General features: G+C 54.4%; 1 protein-coding gene across 1 annotated transcript; it reads right to left on the reverse strand.

Moving 5' to 3' along the window:
• Positions 1-1,546: 1,546 nt before the first annotated feature.
• FGL1 (fibrinogen like 1) lies at positions 1,547-12,897 on the reverse strand. Its single transcript, XM_020976742.2, has 8 exons — positions 12,582-12,897; positions 11,420-11,486; positions 7,777-7,957; positions 7,234-7,393; positions 6,689-6,786; positions 3,657-3,745; positions 3,362-3,549; positions 1,547-1,903 (listed from the first exon to the last, which is right to left on the reverse strand). The coding sequence occupies exons 2-8, from the start codon at positions 11,477-11,479 to the stop codon at positions 1,744-1,746; spliced, it is 936 nt and encodes a 311-aa protein (XP_020832401.1). The 5' UTR covers positions 11,480-11,486; positions 12,582-12,897; the 3' UTR covers positions 1,547-1,743.
• Positions 12,898-13,246: the final 349 nt, after the last annotated feature.

Raw genomic sequence — 13,246 nt, forward strand, 5'->3', positions numbered from 1 at the left:
GAAATCATAGGAGAGGAGACCAGGAAGAAAGAATGGAGTGAGAGAAGAGGAGAGGGCCTAGGATGGAAGGCTGGAGAGCTCTGATGCTCAGGGGGCAGGATGTAGAGGAGGTACCTATGAAGCAAGGGGCAGGGGAACAATGATGACAGAGAAATGTCCCAAAAACCTAGGGAAGGGGGGGAGGGAAGGAGGGAGAGAGGGAGGGAGAGAGAGAGAGAGACAGAGATAAAGACAGAGAGAAAGAGAGAGACAGAGACAGAGAGGGGAGACAGAGATAAAGACAGACAGAAAGAGAGAGAGAGCAGAGAGAGAGAGGGAGAGAGAGAGAGCGCAGGGGGAGGGGGGAGACAGAGACAGAGAGAGAGAGAGAGAGAGAGAGAGAGAGAGAGAGAGAGAGAGAGAGAGAGAGAGAGAGAGATGGTTAGAAAGCAAAATCCTGGAGAAGAGGGAAGGGGGTGGGGTCAAGGGCGTGAGCCCAGGGCTTGGCCTCGGCCCCCCCTCATTCTCTAAGACTAGAACAAAGGAGGAGGAGATGGGGGGCATTGAAACAATTTACGGGTGAGCGGGGTGGACAGCTCCTGATGGCTGCCTCCCATCTCTCAGGGGCAAGGCTCTCTGCCCAGGCCCTCAGACCAGACCAGGTTTGGTCCCTTCCCACCCCACCGTTGCTCGTGGGGTCAGTGCCGGGCTCAGTGAGGTCCTGGGCCATCTCACCCGCAGGAGTCGACCACTTGACAGCTTCTATTCAAGGCTCTGGTTCTGGCCTCCGGGCCAATGAGCACAGAGGGTCGAAACTCCCTTCCAGGCCTCGGTTGGGGTTGGAATCCTTGGTGACCCTCACGGCAGGCCTCAACCCCTTGCTGCCTCCACCTCTTCAGCTTTAACACGGGGTAACATTTGGACTCCTGTCCCAGGCCTGGGTAAGGTACACGGCAGCTAGACTATGGGCCTGGACTCATAAAGGCCAGAGTTCAAATCCAGCCTCCAGCACCTGCTAGCTGTATCACCCTGGGAAAGTCACTTAACCTTCATCGGTCTCCATTTTCTCACCTGTAAAATGGAGCTAATAATAGCACCCACCTCCCTGGTGCTGCGGTGGGGATCCACTGAGATCAGTTTTGCAAAAGGGCTTTGGGAACCTTAAAGCACTTCAGAAATGCGCGCTGTTGTTATTACTGTTACCATGACTGTGGTGAACAAAGTGCCCTGCAAATCCTAAAACACCAGAGAAAGGTGAGATTGGAGAACAGACCCTCCTGGCCTCATCTCCGCTGCCGGCACCGCGGCCTCTCCCCCTCCAGCTTACGCTTCCTCAGACATGGCCCTGGAGCCAGCAGGGCACTGTGGCCGCGGTCTGCCAGGCCCAGCGCAGAGGGACCACCACTGCCCCGGTTCTTGACCCTGGCCTCTCAGGGCCCCCGGGGCTGCCCTCCTCATCATCCAGCTCTCCTATAGGGATCCAGCTCTTCTTGGGTTTCTGTTGGGTTGCCTCACAGACTCGACTGGAATCTCCCTGAAGGCAGGGCCCCCAACACTGCTTCCCACCTTTTCCTGTTTGATCACCACCATTTATTTACTTAATTTCTCATTACATTTTCTTGATTGAAAGTGCACTACATGATAAACGGTGAGACAATGACCAGAGGGCCATTGGAAAGCTCCATCCCTGGCCTGCAGCATCACCCCATGGATGGCGTCTTCAACGGGAATGATGAGGAAGGAACGAGCGCTTGCGATGCACACCTAAACGACATTCGCCACAAAGTTGCTGGGCCTGATCTTCATGACGACAGACTTCAGAGAATACCACCACCCGTGCCAGGTGTACCAGACGATGCCGTTGTCCGTTTCGCCGGTGTAGGCCCCTCTGTAGTACAGACCGTTGAGGTTTGCCGAGTGACACCTGAGAAGGGAAATGGAAAACACCGGGGGCCTTGAGGAAACCCCCTCCTTCGATGAAGAAATCCTTCCTGGGCCTCTCTGTGATGACACGGCGTGCCAGGCCCGGGGACAGGAGAAAGAGAGGTCCCTGCTTCTGTAAGGGGAGGTGGGAGTGTCCCGGCTCTGTGATCCCATCATGATAAGGACTCCCAGAGAGGAAATTCCCTCCAACACTGCAAATACCCAATGGGTCTGTAACTTGGAGCTCTGGAGGGTGCCTTCCCCAGGCTCACACATTCACTCTAGGTCAGAGGAGGATTTGAACCTGGCTCTGCCTGACTCCGGCCCTTCAGATCAGATTTACAAGTTTCAGGCACAGGTTTGTAATGGCCCCACCAGGTGAACACCATCCCTTCCTCTCATTCTATACTGTCGGCCCCAAATCCCCTGTACCTCCTGAATGCAGGTAGGGCCTGGAGCTAGGAAGACCTCTGGCCTCAGACACTTAGTAGCCTTGGGATGTTGGGCAGGTCACTTAACCTGCCTTTGCCTCAGCTTCCTCATCTGTAAAATGGGGATGATAAAAGCCCCTCCCTCCCAGAGTTGTTGTGAGGACCAAGCAAGTAATATCTGGTAAAGCGGTCAGCACAGTGCCTAGCAAATGGTAGGCGCTATGTAAAAGCTAGCTATAACATTACAGTCATTCTGTTCTGTATTATGCATTATCATTTGGCCCTTATGTGGAGGACTGACTGGAGAAGGAAGGGCCTAGAAGCCGGGGAGGCTGGGAGACTGCTAGGCTTGTCTACATAAGGAGTCAGGGGCAAGCTTGGCCTCATCGGAGCCTACTTTCTCCCCTCCCGTCCTCGTCCTCGGGCTGCTTCACCCTGGGCATTCAAACTCCACCTTTGTACTTTCCCCAGGTCCAGAGCAGGAAGTGGAGGGAGGTCCGCCAGCCGGCTTGGGAATGACCTGAGACTGCCTCAAACCTGCATTTCCTGAATCCTCCTCCCGTTTTCTGCTGACCAGGCTGCTATGTGTTAAAGGGATGGGAGGCAGACTTGGCTTGAGTTCCTGGCTGAGCTGGGCTGTCCTAACTAGATCCAGCTTCCAGGCAGACTCCAGCCCCCTTCCTCTCTCTCCTCTGATAAGAGTTTGCTTGCTGACCATGGCTCACAGAAAGCCCTGGTAAGAGCCAGGCCTCTGCCTCCGTTCTCTTCTCCCTCCTCATCTCCACCCTGGCCTCCTGAACCCCATCTTCTACCACAAACCTTCCCAACCCCCATTAATTCTAGCGCCTTCCTTCTGGACCTTCTCCCTCGAGCCTCATTTCTGGCTCGTTGGGGCCTAGTGGTTGGAAGGGTGTCTTCCCCGCTGGACAGTGAGCTCCCAGGGGCCAGGGTGCTTTCTATCTTCCTACACATCCCCAGCAGTCCCCCAGGGCCTGCACACAGGAGGTGCTTAATAAATGCTTTGTGACCTGTTGTACCACCAGCCAGCTCTGTCCTCCTTGGCACAGTTCCCCGAGTAATTGTCGTTATCTCGGTCTCGAGTGCTGAATTTCATTCGTAGGTGACTGGCCCACCACTGGACCTCAGGATGAAAGCTCCCAGCCAGTGAGTCTCCGGCCGTGCCCGAGTATTCCCGGAAGCTCAGCTCGTAGGCACTCTAACAGGAAGGATTGGCATCCTTAGGGTCTGCCTGGGGCCCAGAGGAGAAAGGACAGCACGGGGTGTTCTGGGTCCCATCAGCGGCTCCCACAGCTCCCTTCCTACCTTCTCACCACCCACCCGGAAGCTTTCATATTGTGCGAAACGGTGTTCTCCTTCAAAGTCAGCCAGCTCGATCTTCAGAGTGTAGTCTCCTGGACAACCAATAAACAGACACCTTGTCCTTGGCCAGCCCCTGTTCTGCCCCAGAACCCGAGGCACAGCTGAGAACCAGCCCGCCCTACGGCTTCTCGGCTCGCCGATGGCTCACGGCTGCATCCCAAGCAAACCCTCCCTTCCTGGACAGCCAGCAGCCACTGGGTGGCCTTTCGGCTCCCGGGGCCACTCTGGCCACTGCTGCCTGGGAGAGTGACTGCCACCCGGGCTACGTCGGGGCGTGAGATCCAGTAGGAACACCAGTGAGACCCGGCTTCTGGGCCTCGCCGCAACCCACAGCAGCACAGCGGAGGCGGACTGGGTCATGTCCTTCCCCTCACAAATATGAAGGGCACAAGGAGACAGGGAAAGACTGAAGCATGGCAGGAGAGCCCCCGCCAAAGTCCTAGCATGGAAGGAGGGTCTCAAGGTTTGCAGGGCACCTTGCCTGTCTCATCTCATTTAATACTCACAGACACCTTGGGAGGGAGGAGCTCTTTCTATCCCCACTTTACAGGTGAGGAAACCGAAGCTCAGAGAGTTTAAGTGGCTTGACCACTGTCACACAGCTAGTGTCTCCAGCAGGATTTGAACTCGTGTTTTCCCAAAAGGAAGTCCAGCCCTCCGCTACACTGCGCTGCCTCTCCAGAGCACAGGAGGGCGTGGTCCACAAGAGATAAAGGAAGTGTGTTCCAGGTCGTCTGCAGGTAGCGACAGGGCAGTCAGTTGCAGGAACCTGGGATGCCTTGCCTAGGGGTCCTTGGAGGACCAAAGCTGATGGGCTATCCCAGAGGGTTGAGCCAGGACCAGCGGGGAGGCGGGGGAGCTGCACAAAAGGCCAGGTGAGGCCGGCTGGATGTCAGGGAAACCTTCAGAACGAGGAAAGTTGGCTTCCACATTCTCAAATCACAACTATTGAGGGCCGGGGCCCTGGACGTCTGCAAGCCCTAACTGAGTACGCTACGATGGGACCCAGATGACCCGGGTTTAAATCCTGCCTCAGACGCTTAACGGTTGTGTGATGCCAAGTCACTTTTCTCAGGGACTCAGTTTTCTCATCTGTAAAATGGAGACAGCACCTATAGTTGCTGCCTCACTAGGTCATTGTGAGGCTCATGAGACAATAGATGTCAAGGGCCTCATAAACCTTGAAACACGAGAGAAATGGGGGCTGTGAAGGAGAGAAGTTCTGTGTCAGGCGTGGGGTGGAGGAGAAGGCTCCAAGGCTCTGCTCTTCACCTGTGCTGGAGTCTCCGGGAGCAGTCTGTGTTCACATAGATGTTCGCTTTGGCATGACTTTCTATGGAATATTCATTTTATAGGAAGAAAAAAGAAAGCCATGGCCACAGCCGGTGCACTCACACACCAGCATCTGGGCTGCACCCTCTCTCTGTCTCTCTCTCCTTCCCTCCCTCACTCCCTCTCTCTCTCTTCTTTCTCTCTCTCTCTCCCCATTTCTCTGTCTCTCTTTCCTTCTCTCCTCTCTGTCTCTCTCTCCATCTCTGTCTCTCTCTCTCTCCTCTCCTCTCTCTCTCTCTGTCTCTCCTTTCTCTCTCTCCCCTTTCTCTCTCTCTCCTTTCTCTCTCTCTCTCTCTCTCTCTCTCTCTCTCTCTCTCTCTCTCTCTCTCGATCTCTCTGTCTGTCTCTCTCTCTCCTCCCTCTCTCTGTCTCTCCCCCCCCTTTCTTTTTCATTTGTTTGGGGTCTTTTAAACTAGACATCCAGAAAAGTCTTCTTTCTAAAGTCAGATGTTTCAGAGCCAGCCCTGCTCCTTCAGAAACACCTTACTGTCCAAGAGAACAAAAGGGCTGAGCCCAAGCAGAGAGGCACTGAGGCCCTGCTGGGCTGGTTTCCAGGGACCTCATTTCATGAGGAAGCCAGTAAATGGAAGCAGCTGCTTGAGGCTCAAGGAAGGGGCGGGGCTCCAATGGCCCAGAGTCCAGAGAGGACCGGAGGCAGAGGAAAAGAAATCCTGGGGAGGGCAGGGCCTTGAGCAGCCACTTCTCCTGGGACTCAGAGGCTCAGGACTCAGCCAGGCTTTCAGGGCTGCTTACCAGTCCCTTTGGGCCCAGGGCTGGCTGCCGGCCAGTGGCCAGTCACAAGGCACGAGGCACAGGGAGCTGGGCTTGGGAGCTATCGGACGTGAGCCAAGTCCGTGGCCTTGCTCTTTGCAGAAAGGCCTAATTCAGGTTAAGAAGCAGGATCAGGCCTCCGAGGCCCGAACAAGCCCCTGGGTGCCGGCGTCCTTCGTTCTCCAAGAGGACCAAAAGGACATTGCTATGTGGGAGTCCAGTGTGCCCTGTCCAACCGTGGCTGATCAGAGCGATCTCAGCAAGGAGGCCGGGAGCAGTGTGAGGGCGAGGGCCCAGCCCCCCACACGTGGGCACCGAGGGCCAACATCAGAGAGGCCCTGCCCCCAAGTCCCTCCCTCATGGGGGACCCGAGAAAACAGGGGCTTCTCCTGCCTACAGATGGAGGGGCAGGGGACAAGGAGGGGCTCCGGCTGAAGGGCCCCCTCCCCCCCTCCCTCCTACCAGCCTTTTCTTTCTTTTATTCTTCCTTTCTTCCTGCTGTCCTGCTCCCCCATCTCTCTTTGTTGCTCTGTCTAGCTAGCTCGGTCCCTCCGTTTTTGGGTCTGGCCCTGGTTCTGGCCCCCTTCCCCCCCCCCCCCCCCGCTTTTCTGTCTCTCTCTTTCTGCCTCTCTCTGTCTCTCTCTCTGTCTCTGTCTCTCTCTCTCTCTGTCTCTCTCCTGTCTGTCTCTCTGTCTCTCTCTCTGTCTCTCTCTCTGCCTCTGTCTCTCTCCTTCTCTCTTTCCTTTCTGCTGACAGTCATCAATCCCCAACTGAAAAGGGAGCATAGCCAGGCATCCTCCAAACACCTTAAAAGTTTCACACTACCGGAATTTTACATCGACCAAGACAAGGTTCCCCCACGGCCCTCTTACGTTGGGCGGTCAGGAAGTGCAGGTTTTTATTCCCAAGCCAGTACTCGCCATGTTTTTTGACAAAGTTTCCAAAACCTTTTTCATAGTCATCCCAGTTCCTGAGAATCCAAGGGAAAAGCAAAAGTGGCTGTCACCTGCCTCCTTGTCCAGCCCTTTCTCACCTTCTTCCCCCTCCCAGCTTACGCTGGTGATCCCAAAGCGCTTTCATACACCTAGGAATGTTGTTATTCCCATTTCACAGATGAGAAACTGAAGCCCAGAGAAAGCGCTGACTAACGTAAGGTCACAGAACACATCAGTGCCAGGGCAGGATGAGAACCCCGTTGTCTCTGCCCCTAAGCCAGGCCTTTCCCATTCTCCCTAACACACCAGGGCCCACAGCTCTCTGCCCTCTTGGTCACTCTGGGCAACAGGTACAAGGTCCTCAGGACTTTGTCTTAACTGGAAAGGGGGAGCTTCAAACCCTCATGGGCCGTGGAGTCCAGTCAGAGAGCTGAGCGGTGCCTACCGCTCTACACAGAGCCTGCAAGCCGCCGCTCAGGTACCTGTCAAAGTTTTCCGAGCCATCGGAGCGCCTCTGCACCACCGTCCAGCCTCCTCCGTCCGCCATGTCACAGAAAGCAGAGAACTCTTCGGGGCTCTGCAGGGGCTTGATTCTGTAGAAACCGCTGAGTCTGTGGCCATCATTGAACACCTCCGAGCAGTCTGTAGGCAAAACACCTGTCAGGAGACTCCCAGCCCCGCCTTTATTTGGAATGCAAGTTCCTGAACCCCAGGTTACGCATCTGGAAAGTGTCCCAGGTGGGATTAGAATCCCACTCCTCCAAGCTCCGTTGCCTGCCCCAGACTGTCTCTTATGGACAGATCTGCATGCTGTGCATTTATCTTAAGGGTTAGCTCCGAGAGAGCAGGGAATAGAATGGGGCCTGAAGGAGGTGCAAGAGACACACTAGGGACTGAGAACGTGCTTCATGGTTGGCTGCCGTCTGTGCTGAGTGACCGTGGAGAGGACAGAACCTTGCCCACGCCCCACCACGCACTGAGACTGAGACCAGAGCGGAGCGGAGGGAAGGCTGGGGCTCGCTGACCTGCGTACTGCCTCCGTCCCCCAAGGCGGGGGACGCTCTTTTCATCTCCTCGCTCGAGCAGCTGAAGCTCTTTCTCCTGGAGGAGCTGCTCGATCCTCACCCGCTGCTGCTTGACCTGGGCCTCCAGGAGCCTCAGCTGGTCCTTGAGCCTCTGCTGCTCCTGGAGGCAAGTCTCCAGAGCCTGGAGGGAAAGACAGACAGGCTCTCTCTCCACTGGCTGACTCGATGGAGCCGGCCAGCCCTGATGTCTTCTACCTCCCAGGGGCCGATACTCCTCTTCCCTGGGCTCCGGCCATTCTGGCCGGGTGGCCGGGCTCAGCCTGGGGAGCACTCAGTGAATCCTGCCCAGGGATGGCACAGCCACAGCTCAGGAAGTGTGCTGCCTGCTGGAGCATGAAGGGCTCCGACTAGTGTCTGGGCCAGGGCCGCTCACCTGTGCCGAGGAGAGCCCAGGCACCCGTCATCCCTTCAGCCTCCCATGTCCACGAACACATGTTGTCCTGGACCCCTGCTGCTCTCTGACTCCTTATATCCAATGCACTGCTGGACCTTGCCACAGCATCTCATACTCAAACCAATCTGACCACGTAACTGCCCTACTCAGTAACTCAGATCGTTTTATATCCAGGACCGAATCATAGAATCAGAGTCAGGGCTAGAATGAAATGACCTTAGAGGCCTTGAGTCCAACCCATAAATGAATAAGAATTCCCTCTCAAATCTACAAAAAGAAGTCATCCCACCTTGCCTTGAAAATCCAATGAAGGGGCACCTGGGCCAGCCCTTCCCACTTTGTGGGAAGACTCAGTTTGCCTTTTTATAACATTCCCCATGATCCCGGTCCTGCCTTCTCTGGCCACACAGACTAAGCCTTTCCAGTAGTTAAAAACCGACCATGTTCCCTTCGAGTGTTCTCTCTCCCTGGCTTCCTTCCCACCTTCCACAGGAAGCCTCTCTCCACCTGCCTTGAGGTCAATGCCTTCCCTCAGTGGCTCTCCAGTTTATCCTGAATATAACTTGTTTGCATGCTATTGCAATAAAAATGTGACCTCCTTGAGGGCAGGGATCCTGTGTTTGCCTGCAGCACTTAGCACACTGGCTGGCACACGGCAGGTTGTTGACGGTACACCTGGGCAGGGGAGCACCAGGCCGCAGTACTCTTCTCTTCTGCCTCTGCCCCTTACTGGCCGCTGTCATGTGATTACTTCTGTGGCTCTACTCTATCATCCTCTGGAAGGCAAGCAGCTGCTTCCTCCTCAGAGCGCGGAGGAGCTCTCCCCTCTTCGGGAGGAGTCTCCAAGCTGTGTTTTGGGGTATCTGCGTGCTCCCTCCCCCTCTTCCTTCCTCTTCTCTTTTCCAGGACTTGCTTCTGTCCTCAGGTCACCTTCCCCTCTGCCCTTTCCAATCCCCTTCTGGTTCCTTTGAGGAATGCTTTGTTACCTCAGTAACCCGGAGGGTGAAGAGTCATTCCCGGAGTCCCTTCACCTTCTCCTCAAGGAGGAAGGGAGAGCTGTCTACACTTGGAACTTTCCGGTTCTTGTTTAGGATCAAAAGGCCATAGTCACCAAGCAAAGCAAGTGAGTGCACAAGCCCTGCCTGCTGACGGGTCCTCGGCTCCCCACAGGGGCGTGTAAGAGCTGGCTCGTGCAGCTGTGAGAGCTGATTGCGAGCTTTCCACAGTGAGCATTGAAACCTCAGCAGTGAGCAAATCCCACAAACTGGGGCTCGGCTTTGTTGATTGGCCTGACTTAAGAAGGTAAAGGGGGAAATGCTAATGATGCAGATTAAAATGGTGCATCCAATGGTTGTGTCTTGTTTGAGAGTCCGTTAAACATTTACCAGCACATGCCTGGCTTCGGGTCATTTGAACTTCACTTCCTAAGCACCTCCTTAAGAATTCTGTAGTCTTTGAACATTTCTGGGTGCACACTGGGCCTGGAGTCAAAAGGGCCTGAGTTCAAATCCGATATCAGACACTTCCTAGCTGTATAGCCCTGGCCAAGCCACGTCACCCTGTTTGCCTCAGTTTCCTCATCTGTGTGAAATGGGCTGGAGAAGGAAATAGCAAACTACTCCAGTATCTCTGCCAAGAAAACCCCAAATGGGGTCACGGAGAGTCAGACATGACTGAACAACAGTAACCTGACAAAGACACTCAGCTTCCTTTGCTTTGCTCCAACACCAGCCCTAATTCCTCCCCACTTTGGGAGTAACCCCTTTTTTGTTTCACCTGCTGTCTGTTACCAGTTTGTTTAACTTACTAATTGTTCTGCTGACTATCTCACCTTGCCAGCCACCTTTCCCTTCTCCTTCTCTGAAGGTGGTGTTGTTCAATCGTTTCCAATCTCGTGCTACTCTTCGTGACCCCATTTGGGATCTTCTTGGCCAAGACACTGGAGTGGGTTACAATTTTCTTCTCCAGCCCATTTCACGGATGAACAAACTGAAGCAAATAGGGTGAAATGGCTTAGTGTCTGAGGCCAAAATTGAACTCTAGATGATGGGTCTTCCTGACTCCAGGCCCAGCGCTCTGTGGCCTGGGTCACCTGGCTGCGCCCCTCTCTCCAGGTCCTCACCCTTTCTTCTCCTTAACCTTCTTTCACCAGAAGCCGTAAGGAAAGTCTAGACCTGCCTGGAGAACGTTCTCCTTCCAGACTTCCTCAGTTTCTCTCGATTTCACCTCTTCCTATTCAGTCTCTGGCCCTGTCACAAATCCAAACTCCTCCGCATAACCTTCGCACTTTCCTGCTCTTTCTTCCCCAGCTCAAGCAATCCCTCTTCTCCGGCCCCTCTGACAGTGACCATCCCATCCGCTTCACTGGGTTGGACTGAATGAAGCCTTTGCAGAGATGAGTGAATGGGAGCAGCCACAGCCGCCCCAGTCTGGCCCCAAAACGCTTTGCTGAACTCAGTTATGCGGCCACAGAGCAAGCGGCCTCCTTATTTCACCTGACTCTCAGAGCCACTCTGAGATGAACCAGCCAATAAAAAAGCCCTCACGAAGCCCCAAGATTTGTGGGCGCTGAGCTGAGCAAAGACAAGCAGACACAGCTGTCCTTGCCCTCAGGGAGCGTACATTCCAAAATGAGAACAAGAGTTAGATAGGGGAGATAGAGGTAGGGGCAGAGGAGGAGGAGGAGGCTAGAACACACAGCTTGGACTTTCCCAGGAGATGGCGAGGTATGTTCAGAAGTCAAAACTCAGCCATCAGAGAGCCCAGAGTCCCAGGAGAAGCATGTCTGAACTCCTAGGAAAGGAAGGTGCGAGGGGCCAGCTTGGAGATGGCCAGGAAGGAGATGGTGCCTGGAGCAGAAGCTTTGTTAGCCCATTTTAGAGCGGAGGAAGCTCAAGTCTGCAGCCACACTGCCAGTAAATTCTAGAACCAAGAGTAGGACTCAGATCTCCTGACCTTCTCTATGTCGCCCACTGTGCTTCTCTGAGAGCAAAGATTCTCAGCAACGAGGCCCCTTGGGCTTTCTGTTGGGCCCATGAGCTCACGGAGCACAGGGACTTAAGGTGCTCGATCAGAACTCTATCTCTCCCGGCACACAGCAGGAGGATTTGCTGAGCGAATGAATGACTGAAGGCCAGAGACAGCAGATTCCACATCCAATCCCGTGGGTATGCCCAATAGAAACCTCACCCAGCTTCTCCAGTCCATCATCAAAGTCGCTGCAAGGATGACGCTGAACCACTTCACCATCTTCGTGCTGGAAAAAAAAAAGCGCCATGAAAAGAAAACGAACCCAAGATTCCCTCTCTGAGGCCAGCGCTGGCTCCAGCTCTGCCGGGGTGAGGAGTCTGACTCCAATCTGGTCCCCTCTAATTGCGGGGCCTCCTGGGCCATTCTGGCTGGCCTGCCCTGGGAGAAGGGCTGGGGACAAAAGGGCAAAATCGACCCTCCCAAAGACTTCCTTGCAGCCTGCCGCTGGGAAACACTGTTTCTTTCTAACACGTGTCTGTGGTTTCTTTGATATGGGCTTGTGTTGATAAACCATTAATGGGGAGTGGCTGCTATTCTCTAAGTTTGGGGAGGTTGAGACTGAGGCAGAAATTACTCCAAGAGAAATGGGGGCTCAAGCCAAGTGAAGAGAAAGTTCGTCATCCATTAGTCATTTCTGGGTCTCATCCAGAATATCTGCCCCTAGACTACCAGTGAACCTGGAGCGAGAGGGAGGGTGGAGACAAGCCAGAGGTGCAGGGATGTAGTACTGCGTGTAGCCTAGCACCCCATCACTCACACACATACACACTCACACTCTCACACACAGCACCCTATCACTTACACACACACACACACATACACACACGCACACATACACACAGCACCCTATCACTCACTCACTCACACACACACACACATATAGCACTATGTGTAACCTAGCACTCCATCACAGACACATACTCACATGCACACACACACATAGCACTACGTGTAACCTAGCACTCTATCACAGACACACACACTGCACCCCATCACACACACAGACACACACACACGTAGCACTATGTGTAATCTAGCACTCTATCACAGACATACACACACAGCACCCCATCACACACACAGACACACACACTCACACACACGTACTTTATCTACAGAGCTGCTTTGATGGCTGAATGGGGGGAAAGCAGAAAACTACCCTTGAGGAAGAAGAGGCCCCATATCCTGAGGCCCCTGGCCCAGGCTGATGATGGGGCTAGCCAGCTTGGACGAGTTATCTCTAAACTAAAGCCAACAAGTCCATTGCCAGTATTCTCCCACACACAAAGCCCCCAGTGCAGAGACAAACGGTAGGCCTTACCCACGGAGACTCTCCAAGAGTCAGTGGGGCGGCGCAGGCTTCCCACAGGCCTCCTTCCTCCTGGATCAGGACTCCTCGGTGGGGCAGCTGTAGGGTCTCCGGCAGCTGGCTGCACCCCGTCAGACACAGATCCAGTGAGCACGGGCGGTGCCTGTAGACCTGCCCTGGAAGAAGGGGAGCAGAGGACCCTGGCTGCCATCCAGGAGTCAACATAAGAAAGCATCGATTTACCTGCAAGAGAGACCCACGGAAGGCCTTTGGTCCGGGTCCCAGTGATCTGATGTCCACATGCTAGGCCTTTGTTCAGACTTCATCAGAATGTGAACTTTGGTTTTCTTTCAACAGACTTTTGTTGCTGCTGTTTTCAGGAATGCCTGGATCAATTTTGATGACCGGATGTGGACTCAGATCTGAATGACCAGCACGCCAGCCTCCTTGTTTTTACGGATGAGGCTGCAGAGGGCCAGATCCCTCAATAATGAGTGAGGTCACCAGGCGAGGGCAGGCAGGCAGGGGCCCAAGGCTAAGGCTCCAAGCCCCAGCCCATCTCCTGCTCTTCTCTAAGCAAGGAGAAAGGCCCCAAGCTGGACCAATCTCCCACCAACATTAGGCAGGAGCAAATTAACAAGAGTTGTAGCCCCCATACTAGGAAGGCAGAGATCCTT

Source organism: Phascolarctos cinereus, unplaced genomic scaffold (genome assembly GCF_003287225.1).
Source record: "Phascolarctos cinereus isolate Bilbo 61053 unplaced genomic scaffold, phaCin_HiC Scaffold_9;HRSCAF=440, whole genome shotgun sequence".
Lineage (NCBI taxonomy): Eukaryota > Metazoa > Chordata > Mammalia > Diprotodontia > Phascolarctidae > Phascolarctos > Phascolarctos cinereus.

Coding starts and splice junctions, on each gene's coding strand:
- FGL1 (XM_020976742.2), bottom strand. CDS start 11,479: ATGGTGAAGTGGTTCAGCGTCATCCTTGCAGCGACTTTGATGATGGAC. Junction 7,394..7,776: donor GGGACGGAGGCAGTACGCAG/GTCAGCGAGCCC, acceptor TTTTGCCTACAG/ACTGCTCGGAGGTGTTCAAT. Junction 3,746..6,688: donor GCACTTCCTGACCGCCCAAC/GTAAGAGGGCCG, acceptor TTGGTTGTCCAG/GAGACTACACTCTGAAGATC.